This window comes from Calidris pugnax, unplaced genomic scaffold (assembly GCF_001431845.1).
Source record: "Calidris pugnax isolate Ruff unplaced genomic scaffold, ASM143184v1 scaffold174, whole genome shotgun sequence".
NCBI lineage: Eukaryota > Metazoa > Chordata > Aves > Charadriiformes > Scolopacidae > Calidris > Calidris pugnax.
Window position 1 is genome coordinate 1498628 of NW_015090907.1, and position 25130 is coordinate 1523757.

The 25130-nt window shown below is 51.8% G+C and overlaps 3 protein-coding genes across 6 annotated transcripts in view; 2 read left to right on the forward strand and 1 right to left on the reverse strand.

Moving 5' to 3' along the window:
• Nucleotides 1–6: 6 nt before the first annotated feature.
• Nucleotides 7–7308, forward strand: SMPDL3B (sphingomyelin phosphodiesterase, acid-like 3B). 2 transcript variants are annotated; one of them, XM_014949198.1, is made up of 8 exons: nucleotides 7–130; nucleotides 242–455; nucleotides 1897–1994; nucleotides 2558–2701; nucleotides 3283–3455; nucleotides 3610–3790; nucleotides 4332–4465; nucleotides 5567–7308. In XM_014949198.1, exons 1-8 carry the CDS (start codon nucleotides 67–69, stop codon nucleotides 5936–5938), a joined length of 1380 nt encoding a protein of 459 aa, XP_014804684.1. In that variant the 5' UTR covers nucleotides 7–66; the 3' UTR covers nucleotides 5939–7308. The 2 variants fall into 2 exon arrangements, with proteins under 2 accessions (XP_014804684.1, XP_014804682.1); XM_014949196.1 differs by having other exon boundaries at nucleotides 40–455.
• A 3012-nt stretch (nucleotides 7309–10320) lies between these two features.
• Nucleotides 10321–13072, forward strand: XKR8 (X-linked Kx blood group related 8). Of its 2 annotated transcripts, none has more exons than XM_014949167.1 (3): nucleotides 10321–10500; nucleotides 10997–11375; nucleotides 12073–13072. In XM_014949167.1, exons 1-3 carry the CDS (start codon nucleotides 10453–10455, stop codon nucleotides 12810–12812), a joined length of 1167 nt encoding a protein of 388 aa, XP_014804653.1. In that variant the 5' UTR covers nucleotides 10321–10452; the 3' UTR covers nucleotides 12813–13072. The 2 variants fall into 2 exon arrangements, with proteins under 2 accessions (XP_014804653.1, XP_014804654.1); XM_014949168.1 differs by having other exon boundaries at nucleotides 10997–11481; nucleotides 12073–12658.
• A 1785-nt stretch (nucleotides 13073–14857) lies between these two features.
• The window catches only part of EYA3 (EYA transcriptional coactivator and phosphatase 3), a 62287-nt gene continuing 52014 nt past the window's right edge, over nucleotides 14858–25130 (reverse strand). For both annotated transcript variants that reach the window (XM_014949182.1, XM_014949181.1), the window contains 7 exons: nucleotides 24742–24831; nucleotides 22856–22914; nucleotides 21795–21955; nucleotides 19585–19699; nucleotides 19041–19162; nucleotides 18663–18763; nucleotides 14858–17870 (listed from right to left, as the gene is read on the reverse strand). In XM_014949182.1, the coding sequence (XP_014804668.1) occupies nucleotides 17790–17870; nucleotides 18663–18763; nucleotides 19041–19162; nucleotides 19585–19699; nucleotides 21795–21955; nucleotides 22856–22914; nucleotides 24742–24831 (729 nt within the window). In that variant the 3' untranslated portion in view covers nucleotides 14858–17789. The remainder of the gene's footprint in view (nucleotides 17871–18662; nucleotides 18764–19040; nucleotides 19163–19584; nucleotides 19700–21794; nucleotides 21956–22855; nucleotides 22915–24741; nucleotides 24832–25130) is intronic.

The window sequence follows — 25130 nt, forward strand, 5'->3', positions numbered from 1 at the left end:
CCCAGCCCAGCCCAGCCCAGCCCAGCCCAGCCCAGCATAGCATAGCATAGCATAGCATAGCATAGCATGCAGCGCCTCATGCAACTCGTCGCGCTCGTCCTGCTCTGCCCGCTGGCCGTGGCCCTGTCAGGTAAGGGGGGGCTGTCCAGCCGGCCGGCCGGGCGGGGGGCCCCCAGCAGCACCCGGCGGCAACTCCTCGCCCCCCGCTCCGCTGAGCCTCGGCGTCTCCCGGCGGGTGCAGGGCGCTTCTGGCACATCACCGACCTCCACTGGGACCCCGACTACGAGGCGGCGGCGGCCGCCGGACAGGCCTGCCCGTCGGGGGGCTCCCACGCCGGCCCCGCCGCCGGGCCCTGGGGCAGCTACCTCTGCGACGCGCCCTGGTGCCTGCTCGCCTCCGCTGTCAGCGCCATGAGAAGCCTCCTGCCGCAGCCTGACTTCATCCTCTGGACCGGGTGAGGACAGAACGGGGGCCGGGAGGTAAAAAGGTAAAGAGGTACCTGGGAGACTTGTCTCAAAAAGGGGATGTAAGGACAGAACGGGGGCCGGGATCGGGCAGGGTCCTGCCAGGAGTAGATCCCCCCAGTCGGAGGGGTTTGGAACCCGCTCGCTGCCGGGACTCTCCTCAGCTCAGCGCCTTCAGCCTCCCACTGCAGCTCGGGAGACTGAGGGACAGTGTCTGCCTCTCCAGACAAGTGAGGAGAAACACCAACTGCAGGAATTGGCAGGGGGGGTTCTGGGGCTGCGCGTAGCTCTCGGGCTGGGATGCGATCCCGCCGGCTCTTGGGGGCTGCCAGGGTTCGGAGGGGAGAAGGGGCGGCCAGAGGGCTGACGCGTAAGGACCTTGTGAGGGATCCAGGGCTCTTTACACAGTAACCGTTTTGGAGAGGTGAGATATGGATGTGTTTTATAATGGGGGCTTGGGGGAGAGCATAACCTTGATGAGGCCTCTTGACACCAAGCAAGAGGCTCCCAACAAGCCCCAGCAGTGAGAAAGAGTAAGGTAAGGAAAGGATCACAACTCACAGTCCTTCCTTTTTCCTGTTGTTGCCAGCCCTGTCTGACTTCACACAAACTCTTAAGTATCTGAAACGCTTGGAGGCAGGGATGTACTCTTTCTGTTGGTGTGCCATGTCCTGCCTGTTAGAGGCAGGGCATTGCAAAGCAGACTTGTGGCTTTTCTTTGGACTGTAAAGAGGCACCTGGGAGACTTGTCTCAAAAAGGGGATGTTTTGCTTTAGAAGTGTGAGAAACCTCCTCAATGCAGCATGTTTTCTCCTAGTATGTCTCCAGAAGTGGGTACCCTATTCCACAGGAGGTCTCAGTAGAACTTATAAGCAGTAAAAGCTTTATTTTGCATGATCATTGTTAAGTGTATATGTCTGATTGTAACATTTCCTTTTCTTCTGACAGGGCAACATCAACCTTTAATCTGCTATAGCCTCCACAAGTCTGCTGCACTGGGGGCATTCCTTTATCCCATTTTAATTAGAGTTGTTATCCTGCTGTTCAAACAGCTTTGCAAACAGCTTTGCTTCCCTATTGCTGATCAGATGTTGACCTGAGATTGCAAAATATTGTTCCTTGGCAATATTTCCAGTCAGCTTTAGTGTTTATTAAATGCACGGAGGCAGAGTGAGCCTTCACTTTTAATGCTTGTGTATAGGTTTTTCAAGGTAGAATAAAGTGGAGCCCATTTTCACTTTGAGCAATTCCTTGAAACTCCTTTAGTGTCTTGGCCAGCCAACATAGTGCTGGTTCCTGACCCCAAAAGCTTCAACTTTATTTTCCAAGAGGCACAAAGAGAAGTAAGCGAGTTCCTCTGCCTTGCTTATCCTTTTAGGCACATGCCCTGTTAAATCACAGACAGTGACTGTGTTGCTTTTATTTTTCTAGAGATGATACTCCTCACGTCCCCAATGAGAAGCTTGGAGAAGAAAAAGTTCTGCACATAATAGAAAAGTTGACTTCTCTGATAAAAGAGACCTTTCCAGGTAGGATTTGAGGAGATGAGAAGGGGAGAGGGGCACAGAGTCTCATGGGAAGAGCTTACCAGGGCGGAGAAATTACAGAATTGGGAAGGAGAAGCGCACAGAAGGGCTGTGGTTGCTAGGACTTGTTTGTCCTCTTTCTGGTTGCTGTGTGGCATGAGGCGTGTCTGAATTAAAGCATCTGATGCACACTCATTGTTTCAGGTTAGCTCACTCAGAAGAGAGGAGAATAAACATTTCTGTAATTAGTCATTAAAACAGAAAAGTCTGCACGATTTCCTCACAGTTAATCCATGTCAGCAGTGGGGGAAGTAGCGTTATTGATGGTGAAAGCTCACTGATTCATCTGTAAAGCCACGCATCTGAGGTGGCTTGTCCCGAGGAAGGATGGTCTTTGCAGTGTTGTACCCCCAGTCGATGCAGCCACACGGCTGGGGTGTGGATGATTCACCTTTGCAAAGCTCTCAAGCCACGCTGTGAGTCTGTGAGTGCCTCGTGGAGCTTTGTTGCTGAGGAACTCTGAAGCAAGCATGGATTCCTCTGTGCCTCCTTATCTCTGTCTCTAGATACTAAAGTCTACGCAGCAATGGGCAATCATGACTTCCACCCCAAGAATCAGTTTCCGGGGAAGGAGCACAGGATCTACAACCGAACAGCTGAGCTGTGGCAGCCCTGGCTGAATGATACTTCTGTTCCCATTTTCAGAGCGGGTATGACACCACTGGCTCACGTTGGCAGCACTCCAGGGAGATAGTGTGGTTAGAAGAATACCACAAATAGTTTTCCCTGCTTCTATGCTCAAAGCAACAGTATTCGTAGGGTATTTGCAAAGGAAAGGTCCAATTTAATGCTAATTTCTGGCACTGAGTTCTCCTGCATACGAGAAAATAAATTTATTTATGCTTTAGTCTCTCCTGCTTTCCTTGAGTTACTGGGAAGTGTCCCTGCAGGGAAATGAGTCTAAGCTCAGGGGAAGAAAAAAAGATCTTTTAAGAAAGCTGCTGATGCAGGCCAGCAGTGTGGCTCTCCAGGGCTGCCTGGCTCCTGGTGCTGCATGCTGTCCCCACCCAGGGTCTGCCTTCGCCCAGAGAGGTGTAACACGATGAGAGGTACAAAGTGGGAGGTGTTGCTCCAGATCCCCATCCTGGAGCGGTCAGAGCGCTGCTGGCACCTTGTCCAGACAGTGCCTCTGCCAAGGAGAGCTGAGAGGGATGGAAACAAAGGGATCTGGGGTCACAGCAACCAGCATGACCATACATCCAGCTCTTTCCCGGCTGGTTGCATTTTTCAGGAGCTTTCTACAGTGAGAAGTTGCCCAGCCCAAGGACAAAGGGACGAATGGTTGTCCTCAATACCAATCTGTACTACGACCAGAATGACGAGACAGCTGGTGAGGAAGATCCTGGAGGGCAGTTCCAGTGGCTGGAAGAAACACTGACCAATGCCTCTAGAACAAATGAAATGGTATTGAAAGAAATGAATAATCAAACTTTGTAGATGGCATCTCCCAGCCTGGAAGCTCTTCTCACTCCTGCTCTCCACTCTGTGCAGTCACAGCAAGCTCATGCTCTGTGTGAAGCGTGGGTTTCGCATTCAGTGCAACTCTTTGCTTTTGTAGGTCTACATCGTGGGGCACGTCCCTCCTGGCTTCTTCGAGAAGAAACGAGGCAAGCCCTGGTTCCGGAGTCGCTTTAATGAACAATACTTAAAAATTGTGCAGAAGCACCACAGAGTGATTGCTGCCCAGTTTTTTGGGCACCATCACACGGACAGCTTTCGGATGTTTTACAGTGATACAGGTACTGGTTCTGGCCATGCAAGAATTTGCATGATAACTCTGCTAACCCCCAGAAAGTCGCTGTTGATGAGAGTTTTCAGTGGCTGTTAGCTGAATGCAGCTGAGACAGCAGTGGCTCTGATCTCCACTCCCAGCCTGTAGCTCCATCCCTCCTTTCTGATTACCCTCAAATTTTGTCATTTCCCCTCAATGCCTTGCAAATTCTTGCATGCTCCCTATTGATACAAATTGGACATGAACTAAGACATAAGGGAGCAGTTACCAATCTCTGCATTGGGGTTACATGTAGTGCTCTGGATCTCTTTTGCTGAGCGTGGTTCTCTTGCACACCCTCACTGCAAGAGTCTTTGGCAGCAGTGGAAGGCCTGTTCTCAGCCACAACAGTCCCTGATGCCGTTTGATGTGCTGATTTATGCATGTACTGTTGTGAGAGAGATGCTGTTTGCAGTGTGATTGGTTCCCAGAGTGCTCACTGCAGCATGGACAGGGTGTGATACAAGCCAGGGTCTCCCATTCATGGGTTCCTTTGCCTTTCTGTTAAGGTTCTCCAATCAATGTCATGTTCTTGGCCCCTGGAGTGACACCCTGGAAAACAACATTGCCTGGAGTGAACAATGGAGCCAACAACCCTGGGATCCGGGTGATCGACTACGATCCAGACACCCTTCAAGTGTTGGTAGGGAATCCCCGTGTGCTGCACACTGCAGTTCTAGAAGAGTACTTCAATTCCTCCTTGTGGGTTTAACAGATAGGACTACAGGAGCCAAGCGGCTACATAGGAGGGGACCTCAACCAAGATATTTCAGCTTCGTGGCTAAGTACAAAGATTTAGTAAGAGCATCAGTGAGTAAAGTCAAAGTGACTGCAGTGAGCTGGGCCAGGCCTTCTGCTGGGATGAGTTCCCCAGGGCAGTGCAGGACAGGCTTTGTTGTGTTCTTTGTGTCTTTAGCTCTGTGCATTACATGTGCATTACTACCCAGGCAACATGGATTGCAGAACTTATCTTTGGACACTGACAGATTTGTCAATGCCCCTCCAAAAACTTTTAACTATCTAGAAAATTACTTGCGCCCCCCCACCACTTGCCAAATTGATTCATTTGTAATGGATCTGAATTTAGGTGAATTGGACATGCTGCTTCTGTTTCCTCAGTCTCTTATTTGCAGAGGTAGAGGGTGGGGTGTTTGTGCCTTTCTTTGCATTTGATAAAGCAGGTCTATACATGCTGTGTTTACATGTTTATAGCATGAGAAATGAATGCTAAAATACACTGTGGGAGGCTGGGGAACTAGTGAAGCAGAGAGAAAAAGGACAAGAGACTGAGAAAAGAAGTTGTCAAAAACTTCAGTTTGTTCACTTTTGAGAAAATAACTTCACTTGGTAACACTGCTCCAACCCTTGCTTCTGCCAGTGGACAGTGTTGGTAGTAAATAACAGAGTGATTCTGAAGCAGGCTCAGAATTCCTGATGTTTGGACATAAAATTCAAGCAGAGAAAAGCCATCCCTTCATCCCTCACAAACAGGGTGCTTTTGTGGTGAGCTCTGGAGGCTCTCAAGGGAGGTGTCTGTCCCCAGGTTCACATCTCCGTAGGAAGCACCTCTCGGAGGCAGCTCCCCTGTCACTGGGGGGAGAAGCGCTGCCTGCAGTGAGCACACGTGTCTGTGGTGCTGCACACCAGCGCCTGGGAGAGGGGCTGATCTCATCCAAGCCAAACGTTTCACTTGAGGCCTGGTCCTTTCCTGATCGCTCTTAGGTCTGGTTTTCTCTCCCTGCAGGATATGGTGACTTACTACCTGAACCTAACTCATGCCAACATGGTGACTGCAGTGTGGGAGGAAGAGTATAGGCTGAGAGAAGCCTTCCAGGTCCCTGATGGCTCTGCGCACTCCATGCAAATGGTACTGGAGAGGATATCAAAGGATCCACACTATCTGCAGCAGTACTACGAGTTTAACTCTGTCAGATATGACCTCAGCCCGTGCAGGGAGGACTGCCGCGTTGATCATGTTTGTGCCATCAGGGAAGTCGATTTTACAAAATACAATGAGTGTATTAAAAAGAGCAGCGCTGCCTCTGCCATCATCGATGTTTGGCTTTTATTATTCTCCTTGCTCTTAGGACTTTTGAGTCCCCAGCAAGCGCTGTAATGACAGAGCAAGAGCGAATGAAGAGAGCACAAGTTCACAATGCACATGAGCCAGCAATTGCGAATGCTTTTGACATTGAGAAATTACTCAAAAATCAAGACAAAATCAGTGACTTTTTAGTAAAAGCTCTAAGATGTTGATTTGAAATCTTCTAGAAAAGCTTCGTGTATCAGGAAAGGGCAGTGATTGCTACAAAGTCTTTTTTGTGCCAGACTGACCTGCATCAGGGAGTTTGTCTGCCATCCGCCCTGGCTTCTGAGGTAGTCTCGCAAATCAGATAAAAACCCAGCATCCCCGTGGACTTTAACTTACCAAGGACGAGAGCTGTGAGCTGCCACGTGTTCCCGAGGAGTCTGCTTCCAGGTGGGTTCTTCTTCTTGGCACATGCTTCTCTTCTGGAAAGACCACACAACTGGTGAACCAGAAAGTCTTGTTTTGGTGGCCTTGCCTTTGGCTTATGAGCAAAGCTGGGTGGGATGTAGTCCTTCCTTTGACAGTGTATGAACTTCTGTAAGTTTGGGCCGTGACTTATGCATATTAGTGCCCAAGATGAGGCTCCAGGGTGAGTAAGAAGCTTGATTATTATCTCTCTTAATAATTGATTATACCTCTGATAATAATTGATTATATCTCTGTGTCTGGCAAGATCATGGAGCAGATTGTCCTGGAAACTATACTAAGGCACGTGGAAAATAAGGAGGTGACTGGTGACAGCCAGTATGGCTTCACTAAGGGCAATTTGCACCTGACAAATTTGGTGGCCTTCTACAAGGGGATACAGAGTTGGTGGACAAGGGAAGAGCAACTGACATCATCTAGCTGGACTTGTGCAAAGCATTTGACACTGTCCCGGCATTGACACAACATCATTTTCTCTAAATTGAAGAGACATGGATTTGATGGATGGACCACTTGGTGGGTGAGGAATTGGCTGGATGGCCACACTCGAAGGGTTGTGGTCAATGGCTCAATGTGCAAGTGATCAGCAGTGTTCCTCAGGAGTCACTACTGGGACTGGGGCTGTTTAACATCTTTGTTGGCAACATGGACAGTGGGATGGAGCACACCCTCAGCAAGTTTGCTGATGACACCAAGCTGTGTGTCACGGTCAACACGCTAGAGGGAGGGGATGCCATCCAGAGGGACCTAGACAGGCTGGAGAGGTGGGCCTGTGTGAACCTCATGAAGTTCAAGCAGGCTAAATGCAAGATCCTGCACCTGGGTCAGTACAATCCCAAGCACAAATCCAGCCTGGGTGGAGAATGTGTCCTGCCTGGACACGTTTCTGTGCAACCTGCTGTAGGTGGACCTGCTTTGGCAGGGGGGTTGGACTAGATGATCTCCAGAGGTCCCTTCCAACCCCATATCATTCTGTGATTCATTCTTTGAGAATGGCTGGAGAGCAGCCCTGAGAAGAAGGACTTGGGGGTGTTGGTGGGTGAGAAGCTCCACACGCCCCAGCAACGTGCACTGGCAGCCCAGAAACCCCCCGCATCCTGGGCTGCATCCCCAGCCCCGTGGCCAGTAGGGCCAGGGAGGGATTCTGCCCCTCTGCTCCACTCTGGGGACACCCTCCACCCGCCAGTCCTGCCTCCAGCTCTGGGGCCACCAACAGCAGAAGGACATGGAGCTGTTGGAGCAGGACCAGAGGAGGCCCCAGAGATGCTGGGAGGGCTGGAGCCCCTGTGCTGGGAGGGGGGGCTGAGAGAGTTGGGGGGGTTCAGCCTGGAGAAGAGAAGGCTCCGGGGAGACCTTGGAGCCCCTTCCGGCTCTGGCTCAGGGAGGGGAGCCAGAGGAGGAGGGGGAAGGGTTTGACACTGAAAGAGGGGAGATTTAGATTAGGTACCAGGAAGAAACTCTTTACTCTGAGGGTGATGAGACACCTATTTATTTCAGATCCCTTCCAACCCAAACCATTCTATGATTATTAGTTTTTAAAGTTTTTATTTATGTTTCCCCCAATTGCTGAGCATAAGCAACTCTTCCCTTCTGTGGTCTCTTAACTCACTTGAGTTAGTTTCTTCCTTCAGCTGGGCGTTGCGAGCTGACCGTGGCCGCTTCGCCGTCCGGAGACACTGACCGCTTTGGTGATCTGCCAGCCTGGGGCTCTGCTGGCCTCACCCCAACCTCGGGGGAGCAGCACAGAGTGTTGGAAGGGGGGTTGGGACTAGATTATTTTTAAGGTCTCTTCCAACCCAACCATTCTATGGCTCTGTGGTGTGGGACCCTTTAGTTGCGGGTGAATGAGGCGCAGCGGGAGCGCTGGTGTTGCCGGGCTCCCGGGGGGATGGTGCTCAGCACACGCGGCCTGAGCAGGCCCCAGGTGGGCGGCAGCACCGGTGGCTCCGCGGCTGCTCTGGGCTCTGCCGGGCAGGGCTGCGGGCAAGGAGCCAGCCCCAAGCACAGCCTCCTGGCCTGGGCACGCCAGAGTGGCCCTGTGGCCAGCAGCCGCGGGGAACGGGTGCCCATGTGGGAAACTGGGCAAGGGCACAGGAGGAATTTACAGCTGCGGTTGGTGTTTGACCCCGGTACCCCGCGGGGGGTGTGCCAGAGCCCTGCTGCCGGGGCACGGGAGTCAGGGCCAGGGTGTGTCACAGAGGGAAGTATTTGACACGGTTATGATTTAGCAGCAATTTAAAAGTTATTAATAATTTGAGGCAGACCAAGAGTTAAGTTTTAGCAGCACTTAATCGTTAACGGATTTAAGGATTTATGAGATGATTTAATAAAATAATTGAACAGTGACTCAATTACAGGTTTGAAGATGGCAAAATTCACATTAACTTACTATAAGGTATCCTAAATCAATACATACAGGTATAGGCACAAACACACACAACATTTAGGGGGTAGCACACACTCCTGCACACGAGATATAACTAAAGACTAAAGATTAAACCCCTTCACAGTGGGCAACTCCCAGGAGGCACCGGGACACGTATGTGGATGCGGTGAAACACGGGAGCGCCCGCAGTGTCAGAGCTGCAACAGGAAAGGGGGGGACCAAGGGGGAGCTGAAAGTCAAAATTGCCCTCTTCCCGTTTGGAGCAAATCCTCCCTCTGTGTCAGCAATAACTGGGACTGGAGGGGGCTGACTCACCCCGGCCTCCCCATCCCCCACATTTCCCTGTGCGGCTCCTGGCTCAGGGGAGGTGCTGGCCACAGCCCCCTGACAGCCGGGAGAGCTCTAAGGGTCTTGCTGGAATCCCTCCTTCCAAGGCCTGAGATAACTGACTTTCCTCGAGTATTTTCCCACTCTGACCCAACAGGGATGATGGGATATTCCAGTACTTTCCACCAGTTGCGAAAACCCATAACTTGCTACATCTGTGAGTTCTTCACAAAAAAAAAAAACTTCTTCACAGTGCAGGTGCCAGAGCCTTGGAAGAGGCTGCCCAAGGAGGGTGTGGAGTCCCCTTCTCTGGAGATTTTCAGGACCCACTTGGATGCTCCTGAGTGACATGCTCTGACAAGCTCTAGGCAATCCTGCTTCAGCAGGGGAGTTGGACTAGATGATCTCTATGGTCCCTTCCAACTCTAAAAATTCAGTGACATTCTGGGGTCACCCCCCTTTGGGCCATGACCAGGCGCAGATGTACAGGGCTGTCAGAGGGGGGAAAGTCCCCCGTGATGGGGGAGGCAGAGCCAGGCACACTCAGGGGGTGTCTCAGGGCTCTGGTACTGTATCTTTTGCAGCCAGGTTGGGGGGAGCCCAGGGATGGGGAACCCCACCAAGCACCAAAAAGAGGGGGTGGGGGCTGCACCGCCACAGGGGGCTCCCGGCCATTCAGAGGCCAGGAACAGCTGGGCTCCTCTCCTGCAGCGATGGCTGACAGGATGATGTTTGGTGCTGCTTGGGGTTTGGTGGGGCTTGGAAGATCCCTGTTTCTTTCGGGTGGGCTGCATCCCCAGCAGCATGGCCAGCAGGGCAAGGGGGGGATTCTGCCCCTCTGCTCTGCTCTGGGGAGACCCTCCACCTGCTAGTGTTGCCTCCAGCTCTGGGGCCACCAACAAGAGAAGGAGATGGAGCTGTTGGAGCAGGGCCAGAGGAGGCCCCGGAGATGCTGGGAGGGCTGGAGCCCCTCTGCTGGGAGGGGGGGCTGAGAGAGTTGGGGGGTTCATCCTGGAGAAGGCTCTGGGGAGACCTTGGAGCCCCTTCCAGTCCCTCAAGGGGCTCCAGGAGAGATGGGGAGGGGCTCTGGCTCAGGGAGGGGAGCCACGGGATGAGGGGAAACGGTTTTAAACTGAAAGAGGGGAGATGGAGCTGAGATCTGAGGAAGTTCTTTGCTGTGAGGGTGGTGAGAGCCTGGCCCAGGTTGCCCAGAGGGGACGGCGGCGGCGGTGCTGGACGTGTTGGCGGACGGGTGGGCGGCGGCGCAGTACGCCTGGGGAGGGCAACTCCTCTTGGCCGCCTTGGTGCTGGCCCCGCTGGCCGCCGCTTCCCTCGCCACGCAGGCCTGCAGCTGGCTCTGGTACCGCTCCGACCCCCCCGCCCTCCACCCCGATGTCCCCCAATGGCTTGTCGCCCTCCTCCATCTCCTCCAGCTCGGCTTCTTCTTCAGGTAGGCTGTGGCACCCCGGCATCCCTCCAGTACCCCCACCTCGGCCCCTCCGCCCTGCCCCAGCCTTGCTCCTGTGCGGAGTCGGGGGGACAGAGAGGCACGACACCCCCCTGCAGCCACCGCTCTGCCCGGGGAGACCCTTGGTGCCCCGGCCCCTCTGTCCTCGGGTGTCCGAGGGGCTCCCCGGGCAGAGGGGTTTGGCCCAGCCCCGGCTTGGAAACGGGTCAGTGGGAGCCACCGGTTGGTGCACAACTTCCCTCCAGCTGAAGTTTCTCACCCACATCCCAAAGTGCCAGTTTTGCTTTCTTTTTCCGCTGCTGTCACCGCTGCCAAACCCTCAGGGCAGGCTGTGGGAGCACCCCAAAGCCTCGTCTGAGGCTCCTGGCCGTTTGGGGAAGCGGGGTGTCTGTGTGGGGCCTCCCCTCCTGCGGGAAGGAAATGATCCGTCCTCTTCCGCCAAGGGCGATGCTCAGTCTCGCGCTTGAACTCCCCGCAGAGGCTGAGTGGGACGTGGGACGTGGGACGTGGACCCCGCAGAGCTCGGCCGGGGAAGGGGAGGAAGCGCTTTGAGTGTAAACGGGAGAGGTTTCAGCTGTCCTGCCTGGGCAGCGTGAGGACCGAGGGGTGCGCTGTCCTGCCAACCAGCAGCCCCCCACCGGTGGCCGGGTCTCCCCACAGGTGCCTCCATGCTCTGAAGCTGGGCTGGAAGGTGTGCTGGGAGAAGGCAGAGGAGGAAGAGGAGCAGAGCCATATTGCCTTCCTCTCCCACGACATCAGCATGCTGCGCCTCTTCGAGACGTTCCTGGAGAACACCCCACAGCTCACCCTGCTCCTCTATGTTATCCTGCGGACAAACAAGGCAGAGCCCTTCCAGGGTGAGGCAAGGAGGGGGGCTGCAGGGGTGCAGGCAGAGCAGGCTTGGACAGGACAGATTGGCTGTCCGTGGGGCTGCAGGACACTGTTTGTCTGTCCTTGTTTGAGGTATTATTCTTCTCCCATGTCACTCCTTCCTTTGATGTGACACACAGGGGCGTGGATCCCTGTCCTGCACCCACATGCCCCGATGGACTGTGCTGGGCCTGGGGTGGGACGGTTGAAGCTGGAGGACCTCTGTGGTCATTCTCCTACATGCCCCAGGAGGGGCTGAGGGTCAGGAGAGGAGTCAGGAGCCCACTGGGGAGCTGTTGTGGATGTGGACAGAGGGTGGAGCACAGGCCACCAAGGAGGTGCTTTGTGCCCGGCCTGGCGTGGGGAGCAAGTGTCACTGCAATAAAATGGGGAGCCCGACCATGCTCTGGCTGGAGCCAGCACCCACCTCCTGCCCACCTGGGAGGTGGGTGTGCAGGGCTGTGCTGTCCTGTTGCTTCTTCCCCATCTCCTGGGCAAGGCTGGGCACCGGCCTCATCCTCGGAGAGGGAGGAAGGCTAAGGGAGAGACACAGGTGCTGAAGCTCCAGCCCTCCACAGAAGCTGCTGTGGCAGCTGGTGGGAAGCTCATTTTAGCAATACTGGGCAGGGAGAGGTTTGGGCTCCGCTCGGTCTGCCCTCAGCATCTCCACCTCTGTGTTTGCAGGACTGGGGATCTGCACCGCGTTCCTGTGTGTGGCCTGGTCTCTGCTGGACTACCACAAGTCCCTGCGCTCCTTCTTGCAGCACAAGTACGAGCTGAATTGGTGCTCCTCCATCATCTACTTCCTGTGGAACCTCTTCCTCATCTGCCCCCGCATCCTCGTGGTCGCCCTCTTTGCCCTGTTCTGGCCCTACGCCGTGGCTGTCCACTTCCCGCTGGTGTGCCTGGCCATGTTCCTCTGGGTCACTCTCCAGGGCACAGACTTCATGGAGTCGCCCTGCTCCGAGCAGCTCTACCGCGCCATGGTGGCCGTGATTCTCTACTTCAGCTGGTTCAACGTGGCGCAGGGGAGGACGCTGTACCGCAGCATCATCTATCATGGCTTCATCCTGGTGGACAGCACACTGCTGGCACTCTCCTGGCTCTGCTGCCGGTTCCCATCTGATGAGAGCTCGTACCTCATCCCACTGCTCTGTGCCGCGCTGCCCTGCTATCTGCTGGGGCTGGCACTGAGGGTCACCTACTACAAGTGGCTGCACCCCAACATGTGGGTGCAGCAAGAAGGCAGCTACGACGTGGTGGATGCCAACGGGAGGACCGACGGGATAGAGTTTCGCTCGGTCTCGGTGCCGGACCTCGTGAACAGGCGGATGCAATCGCTGGCTCAGGCCCAGTTTGCCATCTCCTGGCCCGTGAGGCAGCGCTTCCACAATGGGGCTGCTGCTCTTGAGTCTGCTGTCTGAGGCCAGCTCCTCCAAAAGGGACTTGTCAGGGAGATAGATTTGTTAATTCTGTTCCTCTTCTGCCTCCCACAGCTGCTGTTTTGGGCAGCCGGAGGGACCTGGCAGAAACCAGGGGTGATGTGTGAGCACCCGGCACAGCTGCCATGGCTGTGCCCTCGAGGACAGCCATGGTGTTCATGGGGGGTCCAGCATGTTGTAGTTGCACTGCTGTGTCAGCTTCTCTTGTTATTTATTATTAGCTTTTTCAGAAAAAAAAAAACAAACAAAAAAAAACAGCAACAGTTTGTTCTCCCTGTCTGTGCCCAGCCTGTGCCGCCGCTGCTGCTCAGGGAGGTGGGTCCTGATGGGGAAGAGCTTGTTCCCTCCTTGGCAGGGACTATCTCCTATTTCTGCTTCCAGCCAGGATTATCTTCCTCCTCCTGTTTCGCTGTTAAGGCCAAAGGCTGCCTGTTATCGCCCCGCTTAGGGAGGGGAAGGCGGCTGGGACTCCCCCGGGCAGGGCTGGGGGGTGCCTGCAGCCTGGGGAAGGTGGTGCGGGACAGGGTCAGGGCACGTGGGGCTGTGCCCCTTCAGAAACAAGGAAGCATGTACCAGTGTGGATTCTTCATGGACACGCATGCCCTTTGCCATGCCGGGCTGTCCTTGCCTTTCCCTCCCTGCTGCTGGCCAGGAGAGGGGCAGAGCAAAGCTCTGTGTTTGGAGCTGGGCCCTGGGCCGGGCAGGTCACCCCTTTGCCACTACCCCAGAGCGACACTTCTCTCCTTCGAGCAGCAAATGGTGTTTGTGGGGTGGGGGCTGGCAGGGTGCATCCCGGGACCCTGTCCTCTGGGGGGGTGGCTGTGTCCCTGTGTATGGCCATGGTGTGGCTCAGCACTTCTGGCGCAGGATGGCCACCTCAGTGTGCGTTTGCTGGATTTCCCACCACCGCACCCCGGGCAGTGCTCCTGATGCCAGGACCAGGCTGGCCTTGGCCACGACCTGCGTCTCAGCCGAACGCGGTGTTGATGTGGACACTGTGGGGCTGTGACGGCTCCTGGGCAATGGACACCCGCTGCTTCCCCGGGGGGTGCTGCCCCTGGCTCCATGCCTGAGCCCCACAGGCCCCAGAACCGCCCCTGCCAGCAGCTGTGGCACATCCTGGCGTTGGTCCTTGGCCCCATCCTCTTGACTCCATCACCCACCCTGTCCCTGGAGGGGATCCCACCGTGCGGGGGAGGCAGCAGGCTGCTGCTAGAGGAGGAGCTGAACCAACTGCTCCTGCCAGCTGGTCCCAGAGCAGGAGAACCCGTGCCCAAGGACAGTGGCACCAGCAGCCGGCAGGGAGGAGGGCTGTTTGTCGGCCTGTGCAAAAGGGAAAGGATGGTTTAGGTTGTGTGGGACTGTCCAAGAGCCACGCTCTCCCCTGGGAACCCCAGCAGTGACGAGGAGCCGGTACCTCCACCGCTGGCTGCCCAGGGCAGTGGGGTCTTGGCTGCACTGGGACCTGTGGCACCATCACCCTGATGCCATCGGTGCCACCAAGCCCAGGCCAAGCGCTCACAAGGGACCTGGACTGACTGTAGGGGTGTAAGAGAATAGGCTGAGGCAGTGACTATAGAAAATAAAGACTTTATTTTTTTTTTCCAGTTCATAGGACAGTTCCCATTACACAGACCATGAACAGGCAAAGGCTCTGCAGCGCCCGGGACCCCTCCAGCTCCTGCTGCCCAGGGGTCAGTAACCCAGTACCAGGTAACCCATTGCCAGGTCCGGCCACCTTCCAGACATCTCTCCCCCAGGGATCTTGGAGGCAGCAAATATTAGTGGATCTTAGGTGTCTTATGTTTTAGACCCTCTGCGGCTGCGGTGGGGCTGGACGAGAGGCCGCAGCGCGTGGGGCCGGCTGCCACTCCGGCATTCGGGTTTGTCACCAGTTCAGCTCCAGCCAGGTCAGGGGAAATGCGAGAGCACAGAGACAGACGCACAGCAATGCTCAGATAAAGATGCTGTTCCTGCTACACGAGACAGGAAAAAATCTTAAATTCAGCCAGCAGAAGAAAAAAAAATAAAATAGTCAGGTCAACCTTTATTAAACATAAACACAGAAATGTACCATCAACCTCCTATTACAAAAGTACTTTACATACATTCAAGGAGACATCGTATAAATATCAGTATGAAATGTCACTGGCAGCAAGAGTTCCACACTCAGCTAAAATTTTGCCATCTTAAAATTTCCTTAAAACATTTTAAGTAAACAAACACAAAGCAAAGCCAGCCAGCTGCCAGGCTGCGTGGTGCCTCGGGTTCAGCACTTGCAGCGAGCGCCTGGGCAAAACCCACCCCACCTCGCCGCACCAGCCCCCTCCTGCCAGCTGCTCCGGGCACCAGTGAAGCAAAGGGGCCACTCGGCCACACCGGATGGTGGGAGGTTTAAGGCACAGGTTTTAATCCCAAAGTTCAGCCAGCCGGAGTACGAGACGTGCCCCGAACAGGCTGGTTCACGGGCTGGGACACATCCCAAGCCTGCTTACAGGAGACCTTTGGATGGGCTGGGGAGCCACACAGAGATGTTCAGGATCCAGCACAAACTCTTCTGTGACTGCAAATAAGTCCTGGTCTTCTGGAGACACTTCAGACCCTGGGAGCAGTGGGGCTGCTCCTTGGAGCAGCTCACTCCCCACCAGATCCGCCCTGGCTGGCGCAGCAGCGACACGTCCCAGGGATCCCAGATGAGCTCTTTATGGACCCTGCAGTAACGGAGCCAGAGCCCTGCAGCGCCTCTCCCTTCCCTGCCTGGGGCCCACGCTGCTGCCAAACACCTACACACCTTCCCGGGCTGCTGCTGCTGCCTGGGGACACCAGTCACAGCCCTGAGCCCTCCACCCCGTGCTCACAGCAGATGGGGAGAACATCCCCCATGGGCTCCTGCTCTTAATCCTCCGCAACCCCTGAGGCTGAGCAGGACACACACGGCCCCAGCTCGCTCCAGGGCTCTGCTGGGCCAGTGCAGCCAAAAGACACCTCCTCCCCTGAGCTGTTCAGGAACACCTACAGCAGAAATTGGCTCTCACATTTTTCTAATGGGAGGAGAGGCCGTGCTGCTCTCGGGCAGCAGCTTCTACACAGATGGCTCCTGAAGCAGAATTCCTGGGGAAATACGCAGACCCAGAGCTCCTGCTCAGATCAGAGCACAAGGCCAACACCCAGCAAGGAGCTGGGTGGAAAGTGGACTGCTCCTAATGCCTGGGACCACTTTGGAGAAATTCCTCTGATTTTTTTTTTTTCTTTTTTAATTAAAAAACAGGAGTAGAGCAAGGACCATGTGAAACAGAGACCTGTGTCCAGTCCCGTAGCTCTGGGGATCCAAACCCAGGAGATGCTCTCAGCATGTCCCCCCGAGTGCTGACCAGAGCTTGCCCAGGAAGGCTCCTGGGGCACAGCAGAGCAACTCCCCCAGCACTGATGGCAATTGTTCCTCAGCAACTGATGCTGTGAAAGGACCGCAGTGAAAACATCACCTGCTTCTGTGGGCACAGTCTCAGTGGGGCAGTACCCTCCCTGGAGCAACATGCTTCCAGAGCAGTTCCCTGGGGTCCCAGGCAGGTAACACCAGGCTGGAGACCAGCGACCTGGCAGGTCCTGGGTGCAGCTGCAGTGTTTGGATCAGCAGAGGCCTGCGGTGGGACACAGCTGACACCTGCCCTCCCTGCAGAAACCCCTGGCACCTGCTGATTTGGTGCCATCGGGGTACAGGCAGGAGGCAGATACCACTGGTCACAGCCTTGACTTGGCACAAAACCAGTGCCCCGTGCCAGTCCCCAGTCTCCAAGTGGCTACTTCTGGCTTGTGGTACTGCAGGTCACTGACTCCAACCTTTTGATCTGAGACGGTAGCAGAAAAATTAGTGTAAGCATCACTCCCAAGGCCAGTGTGCTCCAGGCTGCCAAGTCATAGTGTCTTAGAAAATTAAGTCCGTCTTAACAAGGCTTTTGTTTCTAACTATGTAGTTAGGCTAATGCAAAGAAGAATACAAGAAAACTGAATCTGATTTTACTAAAAGGAACTTACTCTCACAAATGGAGTCAGGAAAGCAGAGGTGAAGGTTAATAACCATACCCTTTCTTTGTAACATTCATGAGAATTTAGTTCTCTCAAATTATTCCTAGTCCAGACAAGGACTCTGTTCACATCTGAGCAGTTTGCAATAGAGTTGTGCTGTATCTAATGTTCACAGGCAGTTTTGTTTTCCTTTACAGGGAAAATCTGTGGGATCTACGTCTGGGTCACGGATATCTGAAATCCAGTGATCTCCTTGTTAACAGGGCTTGTGCACACATTGACCAGAAGCCACTGCGATCAACTCAGACCAGCAACGCTTTCCTCTACAGGAACCACATATCCCAGAAACATTCCCTTAACTTTCTATTTTCCAGTAATCCCACACTGAGAAAATAACATAAGGACATTGTAATAAATTAACTGCTTTGAACACTCAGGGAAGGAGAGAGGACACATTTCACAGCAACAGAGGTATTTTTGACATTTTCATTAATATTTCCTATGGAAAAAAACCATAGCTTTTTCAGCTTTGCAAAACAAGGGAGGTTCACCTCTGCCATCAGTATTTTTCTATAAAAATAAGGTTTTGTGTTTACTTGGGTTCTACAACTAAACTGAACAGAAAGGAGAAGGCTGTTGTATCACCCTCCCCTCTGGAGACTACCTGCAAGAGGAATTCAGCTGGCTGCTCTAAGTCTCTTCTTCAGACAAGCCCTAGCTCTGCTGAGTCTAGTGCCTCTTTCTAGGATAACTTTGTACTTGGCAGAGCCTGTGCTCCTGAGGCAATGACCTGGTGTCACATTCTACTGAACAGTTTGCATTAGGTATGTTTTCTTCATCAAGCTGAAAAGTGAGTCCCCAAATGTAAGAGATTTCTGCCTCCCCAGCGACGGAGAGGGCTTGTGGGAGCTGCAGTCATGCCTTCGTTTCAACTTCTTACAGGAAGTCTAACTCGAGGGCTTGGTGAAGGGACACGAGGTCTGCATGATTTGTGATTCTCCAGAAAGGCATGTTGTGCTGTAAGAGAGATGACAAAGTCACGTTTATCGAGGTGATTTTACAGCTGGGTGAAAGCAGTCACGGTACACCCATGGGGTTGCACAATGCGGCATTTGTGACACCACCATCTGAGCACACCAGGTGCTGGAAGGACCTTGGCCCTATGCACATCGGTACCTGAAGCTTATCTTATCTGCACATCTGTTTATGATGGGCACCAGCACTGACTACCAGCTGCTCGGACAGTTTGATGGAAACCTTGGCACTTGGCTGTGAGCTGCTGCTTCGCCCAGGAAGGCCATTCCCAGGGACCCTGTGTATATGACAACTCTGGCCATGGCAGACAGCATGAAGCCTGCAGAGACAAGTGTCCTGACAACAACCTATTCAGGCCTGTCCAAATCAATCGAAGTTTTTGCTCCTTGTTTGAGACTCATGGTAGATGCTGTGTATTGATCTGACTGCTGGCGACCGAGTCCTGACTTTCTCTGTGCTTTGAGAAATGCCACCATCCTCACTGACTGCTGCATGGTATGACCAAGACATGCTACATCAAGCTACTGTTCTACAGGGACAATGTTACACACAATCTTAAACAAGAGTAAAACAGAAACTTTAAACCCTGAAGAGCCAAAAACCTCCCCATCTTAACGTAGTGAAAGAAAGATCTCTTGCATCAAAGGCATAGTTCCCCCCTGGTGCCCCTGGCCTGAAGTTCAGCCCTGGAAAAAGAGGCCCTGCAGAAAAAGACTGCTGCAGTCATTTCCCTCTGCATCCACCCACATCCCACCTCTCCAGTCAGAAACCCACCTGCTTCGCTGCAACCTCTTCATCACGCCCATCTCCAATTACCACATAGGTGACTTTCTTTCCAAATCGTGACACGATCCTCTCAAAACAGCTCTCTTTACCTGCCAAAACACAATCCCACCGTAATGAGCCTTAGGCAGAGAGTAACAGAAGCCTGAACAGGTCCCTTCTTCCCCATACAGAAACACACTCTTGTCTTGCTGGGAAGGGGATAACAGCCAGTTCAGCTCGTGAGGCCAGAAGCCACCACTATGACATGGCCAGCTGGACCATAGCAGCCACGGGCTTCTCAGCTGCAGAAATTGTCTTTCCTGTGTCAAAGTCGCAGTTCTCCCGCAGGAGACCCCTCCATGCCAGGGACTCAGCGCAACCCCTTACCTATTTTTGTAGCACTATAAATATTTTCGATGGGAAACACCTCGCCCAATCCATATAGGAGAACTTTGGCAAGAGCTGGCACCAGTTGGGTGGTTGTGATCAGGATGTTCACACAGTTTTTTCTAAAAGAAGAAAAACACTTGTAAAAACACATCTACGGCCAGCGGTGCTGAGGGCTGCTCTGAGCAGCCTGCTTGGCTTTCCAAAATGCCACGTGCTTCAGTGTCCTGCCTTCAAGAGGCTTTTTATGCCAGGATTTTGATGTGTTGTTATTGCTTGTTTGTTTTTTTGTTTCAATCAGAAATTCTCTGACCGAAACACAATTTGGTGAGTGCAGTCCTATGAAGGGAACCTTCTGAACAACAGATGTTGCAGCAGAAAAATCCCAACAGGCGCTCAGGAGTGGAGCTCCTGCACTCACTCACTTTGCCTCCCAGTTCCTGTGACAAATAGGAGCAGAAACGCAGCACAGCACAGCACTGCACGCACAGCTAAGGGAGAGAAAGGGCTGAGAAAGCCACAGACACATTTCCAGTCTCCGTACCTGGACTGTATGAGTAGCAGGGACTTCAATGCAGTTTCCAGCCAGGAATCCGTTAGTACTTCTATGTCCGTCCTTAGTCGCTGCAGAGCTTCCCTCTTCTGGGGGCTAAGGAGGCCTGGAAGACAAGCAACACCGGTGCTCCCAGCTGAGCTGGCAAGTCTAATGCAGAGAGAGCCATCACTCAGTCTAACAGCTGCCTGTTCGGCGATAAGTATCATGGTACTGAAGGCATCTGAAAGCTGAAACTGTCTCGAGGCAATGGGAGAAACCAGCTTCCAGTGACACAGATAAGCCCAGACACCCATCTGTGACTCTCACGGTGGGGAACTGGGTAGACATTCTTCTCTAATTATTTCAAACCACTTCCCAGGATACACACAACAAAACACATTTCTCTTGTACAAAGCACTCACAGCAATAGGTGTTGTCTGAGGCCACAGACAGCAGGGGAAGGAACTCTGCAGTCACCCTCTCTGACTTCCTACTTCCCAAGGACCCTTTCCACTGCAATCCCTTTTTGATATCTTTTTTAACACACCCCTCACCTTTTTTTTTTTATCTCCCTATTTTTTATCCCTTTTAGATATCATGTTCTCAGTTTTGAATTGAACTCAGCCAGCAATGGAGCCCATATGCTCAAACCTGCTTCCATCAGTAAATACAAGGAAGGAGCACCCTTTCTGAACCTCTCTCCACCCAGTTTCCAGCCATGACGTATGAACCCCCCACCCCATTCCAGCCCTGAACTGGCGTGGAAGGACCCACCATGGGCTGCACTGCCAACTGCTTTACCATCTGGTAGACAGGTCCTGAAAAACTCTGCATCTGGGTTTCCCACACACAAAATATGGAATAGTGGTCTGATCCCTACCAGGAATAAGGGAATTGCAGCACAGTGAAATGCAGACTTACACTGATAGATTTTTAAGGCTGAAAGTTATCCTTTTGAACACCTGATTTTTTGGAAATATGTCCAAGAAAACATTCTATCAAGTTTTTTTTGCATAGGCAAAAGATACCCAAACCCACCTCCCAGCAGGCTGAGTCACCCTGCCAGGTGAGCTGCTCCAGCAGCACCCCTTTCCCAGGGTGGCAACGCCAAACTCAGACTAAATAGAAAATTTAACTACAGTGGATATCTGTGGTTTGCATTATTATTACTACTTTGGCATTGGAAGGGAAACAAAACTAGAAGATTGTAAGAGACTTTGTGAATACATGGTGGAGATGTCATGTCATCCTTCCCCTCTGCTCTGCCCTGGTGAGGCCACATCTGGAGCACTGGGTCCAGTTCTGGGTTCCCCAGTTCAAGAAGAACAGGGAACTGCTGGAGAGGGGACAGCAGAGGGTTATGAAAATGATGAGGGACTGGAGCATCTCTCTGCTGAGGAAAGGCTGAGAGCCCTGGGGCTGTTCAGCTGGAGAAGAGCAGACTGAGAGGGGATCTCATTGATGCTGCGCAATAGCTAAAGGGTGGGTGGGAAGAGGATGGGGCCAGACTGTTCTCAGTGGTGCCCGGGGACAGGACAAGAAGGGATGGGCACAAACTGGAACATGGGAAATTCTACTTGTGCTCCACCAATTTCCACCAATGAGGAAAAACTTCTTTCCTGTGAGGGTGGCAGAGCCCTGGCAGAGGCTGCCCAGAGAGGTGGTGGAGTCTCCTTCTCTGGAGACATTCAAACCCCGTCTGGACTTGATTCTGTGTGACCTGCTCTGGGTGACCCCACTCTGGCAGGGGGTAGGACTGGGTGATCTCCAGAGGTCCCTTCCAACCCCTGCCCATCTGGGATTCTGTGACTATGAGCACAACAGCCAAAAGGTTGAACGCTGTATTTCTTGACAACGCCACAATAAAAGACACACTTTGTGAAGAAAAGGCCTTCTGAGCAGCATGATAGCTAAGTCACTTAGGCCTGTTCTAAGCAGAGTGACAGGCAGCCTTTGATGCAAAATTAGCAACGAACACTGTTGGCACCTAAATTTTCTCTGATCACCCTTATCTAGATGATAACTCCCAGATTGCACTGGCATGCCATTCAGTTTTGGAAGATGTACCCTCTTAGATTCCATGGATCTCACTTAGCACTAGGAAAGTGGTTACTTTTCCCATCCAAACATTCAGGAAAGCAAAAGCTGTGAGAAGGATGGAGCCTGGCACCACAAACACCATTTAGTGCTCAGATACTTGGGTGCAGGTGAACACTCACCTCCAACGTTAGTTTTGTATTTGTCGTAGATCTCGCGTACCCTGCGGTAGCGGAAGGCCAGTTTTCTCATCCAGTCCACTCCACCCTGGACACCAACTGATGAGCCGTGATTTGCATTACTTCCTGAGCCACTGAAGCCATCCGTGGAGAAATTGTAGTTGCTGTTTCAGAAAAGCAGATGTGTTACATGTGCCACAGCGGCAGAATCACTGCAGCTTTCCTGGTAGGGCTGCAGCCAGGAACTTCAGCTCTGAGGGCAGGTAGAAAAGCACCTTGGAGAGGAACTCTACACAATCCCCACTGCACCCCACCAGCAGAGACCGACTTCTCTTGGCAATGTACTCAGATATCCAGCTACTCCTGCTGCCGGGTCTGAATTGCCATACCGAAATGCACCAATCCAACTCTTCTTTCACACCCTCCACTACAAAACCTCCCTTTGCTCTTTGCCTGCTCAGTCCTCTGTCATTCAGGGCAGATTTCCTGCTAACCCCTTTTTCATCCTGCAGTGATAGGAACCCAGCATAGGATCTTCCAAACATAACAGCTGTGTCTTTACATCCCAGCTGTAGCTCCACAAGCAGACGGGCTGCTTTACCATGACTGCAGGAAGCAGATCCTGCTTCATCACTTTCCCCATACTTCTTTCTCCCTGACAGTCAGGAACTTCTCAGATCTTTCCATGAGCCAGTTCAGCTCATTAATGCAGCAGAGAACTTACCCTCACCCCGCCAATAGTGTGCACAATCAGCTCACAGAGGGATACAAACCATAGGGAGACTTTCAAAGGCCAGATCGTGAAGTTTGGAGTACTGGTTCTCCATTTATGACACATCATTGAGTGCACAGGCAACATTCAACAGCAGACAATACAATTCATGTTATAATTCCAAAAGTCTAATGTTTTGTAGGTCTTCAAAGAAATACCACCCAGCTAAGAAACACAATTTGCCAAGTTTCATCACCTGCACAATGCTGACCTCCATCCCTTTTGGGCTTGAAGTCCCCACAAAAACCAGATTTCATCAGCTATAAGTTTCATGCATTCATCAATACATCACCTTAAATCTTGGCCATTGTCATCAGATGCCACATCTTCTATATGTACCTGGTCACACTCCTGTTTAAGAAAAATAAATAAAGTCACACTGTTGGAATCCAGAACATACTGAAACTTGCAGATAAAAGGAAGTGTGATATAAAACAATCCCCTCCCATTTCCCAACAGTAACAAGCCATGCCATACTGCCTCCACAAACCTACACACAGCTCCCATTAGCTTTGTCTTCCAGTACTAGGTTTAACTCCTCAGCACCTACAAGTCCTTGCTAAGACTGGGATTTGAAGTACCAGAAAAGTCTGAAAAAAGTGTGTTTTTATGACATTTTGAGTTGTCCACAAAAAAAGGAACTCCCAACACTCACTAAACAGGTTGGACTCAAAACTCACTTATCATTTGAAACCCTTTTGCCATTTCACAAACCAAAACAAAAAATACCCCCAAACCACATGATCTGGTCACGTATTGATATTTCATTTCATCAACAGAACCATCAATTCCCTTACCAGAGAGGCACAGCACAAACCCTAGAGTGACACATCAGCTGGTGGTACTGCCAAGACTCTGGTGCTTCGCACGGCTGATTTAACCCCGAGATAAATTGCGAGATTTAATCCCGAGATAATAGGACAAGAAGTGAATTTTCCCCATTACAAGAACTTCCCACTGCTGCTGCTAACCAAGACCGATAGCTTTAAGTGTTGCTGTCGATCACATAGTTAACATATCAGTGACTACCTTTCCAGCACAAGAGACTGTATTTGGGGTTTCGGATTTTTTTTCCTTTTTTTCTCCTGGGGCAGGGAGGTAACTGTCATTTCCACCTTGGCAAAGCTCACAGCTACAAGCAGCCACAGCCACAAATGGAGATTTCGTTTAAGTTTCTATTTGCAACAAAAAAAGCATCTTGTTTTCCCATAATGTGTATCAGTGATGCACTTACAATAAACTGTTCACTTTTCACATTCAGCCTTCCCAAGCTTTAAACTAGTCCTGTAAATTCTGCAAATTAGGTTCATGAGTCCATGACTCATATCGAAGACGACATGAGTCAAGAAATTTGCTATTTCCAACCATCTAATTCCAGATTATGGAATAACCTCACACCTCTCTGTATAGATCACATTACTGTGTCTATTACTACATGATAATATAATCATATTATGAGGGTAATAGCCTCAATCAATATAATGAGGGTAACAGCAAAGCACAGAGTTTTGCCATGACTGAAGCAAAGATTTATAATCAGCTTCTGGGGAAGTCATGCAGAACAGTGAGATGTATTTAATTTGGCAAAGAATACTGGCCATGAAGGAGGATGGGAGCTGATCAAAAGTCCGCGAGGCAGGATGGGAAGGGGAGAGCAGCAGAGACAGCTTGCAGGAAAGAAAAATGAAGGGTGCTGTGGGACGTCCCCGTGCAGAGCACACTGGTCTATGGAAGCGTGTCCTTCTGAGCTGTTACACAGCCAACGTAACCTACTGAGACAGTGCCTCAGATGCACAAAATGAGTTCTGTCTTTGGCTGAGTCAAAGTCCCTGAGAACTGACATCCTCAAGGTCACCCTTTCCCCACATCTCTGTAAAACAGGATCAGTAAAAGCAAAGTGCTTACCCATCCAGAATGAAAATAGAAGACAAAGCAGACATCACTCTTTTTATTATACAGGTTCAAGTAGAAACCCTTAAGAGAGCTAAGAGAGCTCATGACAGTCAGTAGAATGTCTCAGAGAAGAGTGCATCTCTTTGATTTGGTTGTGCTTAGAACCACTTCACTGCTATGTTTCAGCACAAAGTGGCTCTGAAGCACAATAGCCCTCCAAACTGTGCAGTATAATTCTAACTGGGTAACATGGAGTTTTGCCTTTCAAAAACATTTGCCATGTACCTCCAAGTCATTGAAAAACAAGTGAGTATCAGCCACTTCAAAAATCATTTCCTCCATTGACAGACCTGAGCCAATCACTAGAGTTGGGTCCTGGTAAAACAGAAAGAGAAAACGTAAATTCACTGTGGTTACAGGCAGAAGTAAATTGTGATAAAACTTTCATCAGTTACATTGCACAGAGTTTCTCCTGTGTGTCAAACCTGATGTAATTTCATGTGCCCTCACTGGTGTGAACTACAATTTCCCCAGTATTTTAAACTCAAAAAACACCCGAAAAAATAACAAATACATTCTGGTAATACAGTGACCCAAAATTTAACAAAATACTTTAGTACTGCATCACTGGGACTGATGCATTTTCAGAAGCAACAAAACAAAACATTCAAAAA

What these genes read in the sequence shown, in the direction of transcription:
- XKR8 (XM_014949167.1), top strand. Translation starts at nt 10,453, where the DNA reads ATGGCTTGTCGCCCTCCTCCATCTCCTCCAGCTCGGCTTCTTCTTCAG. An exon ending in CAGCTCGGCTTCTTCTTCAG is followed by an intron (nt 10,501 to 10,996) that starts GTAGGCTGTGGC and finishes AACTCCCCGCAG; the next exon opens with AGGCTGAGTGGGACGTGGGA. An exon ending in CAAGGCAGAGCCCTTCCAGG is followed by an intron (nt 11,376 to 12,072) that starts GTGAGGCAAGGA and finishes CTGTGTTTGCAG; the next exon opens with GACTGGGGATCTGCACCGCG.
- SMPDL3B (XM_014949196.1), top strand. Translation starts at nt 67, where the DNA reads ATGCAGCGCCTCATGCAACTCGTCGCGCTCGTCCTGCTCTGCCCGCTG. An exon ending in TGTTCCCATTTTCAGAGCGG is followed by an intron (nt 2,702 to 3,282) that starts GTATGACACCAC and finishes TGCATTTTTCAG; the next exon opens with GAGCTTTCTACAGTGAGAAG. An exon ending in CAGACACCCTTCAAGTGTTG is followed by an intron (nt 4,466 to 5,566) that starts GTAGGGAATCCC and finishes CTCTCCCTGCAG; the next exon opens with GATATGGTGACTTACTACCT.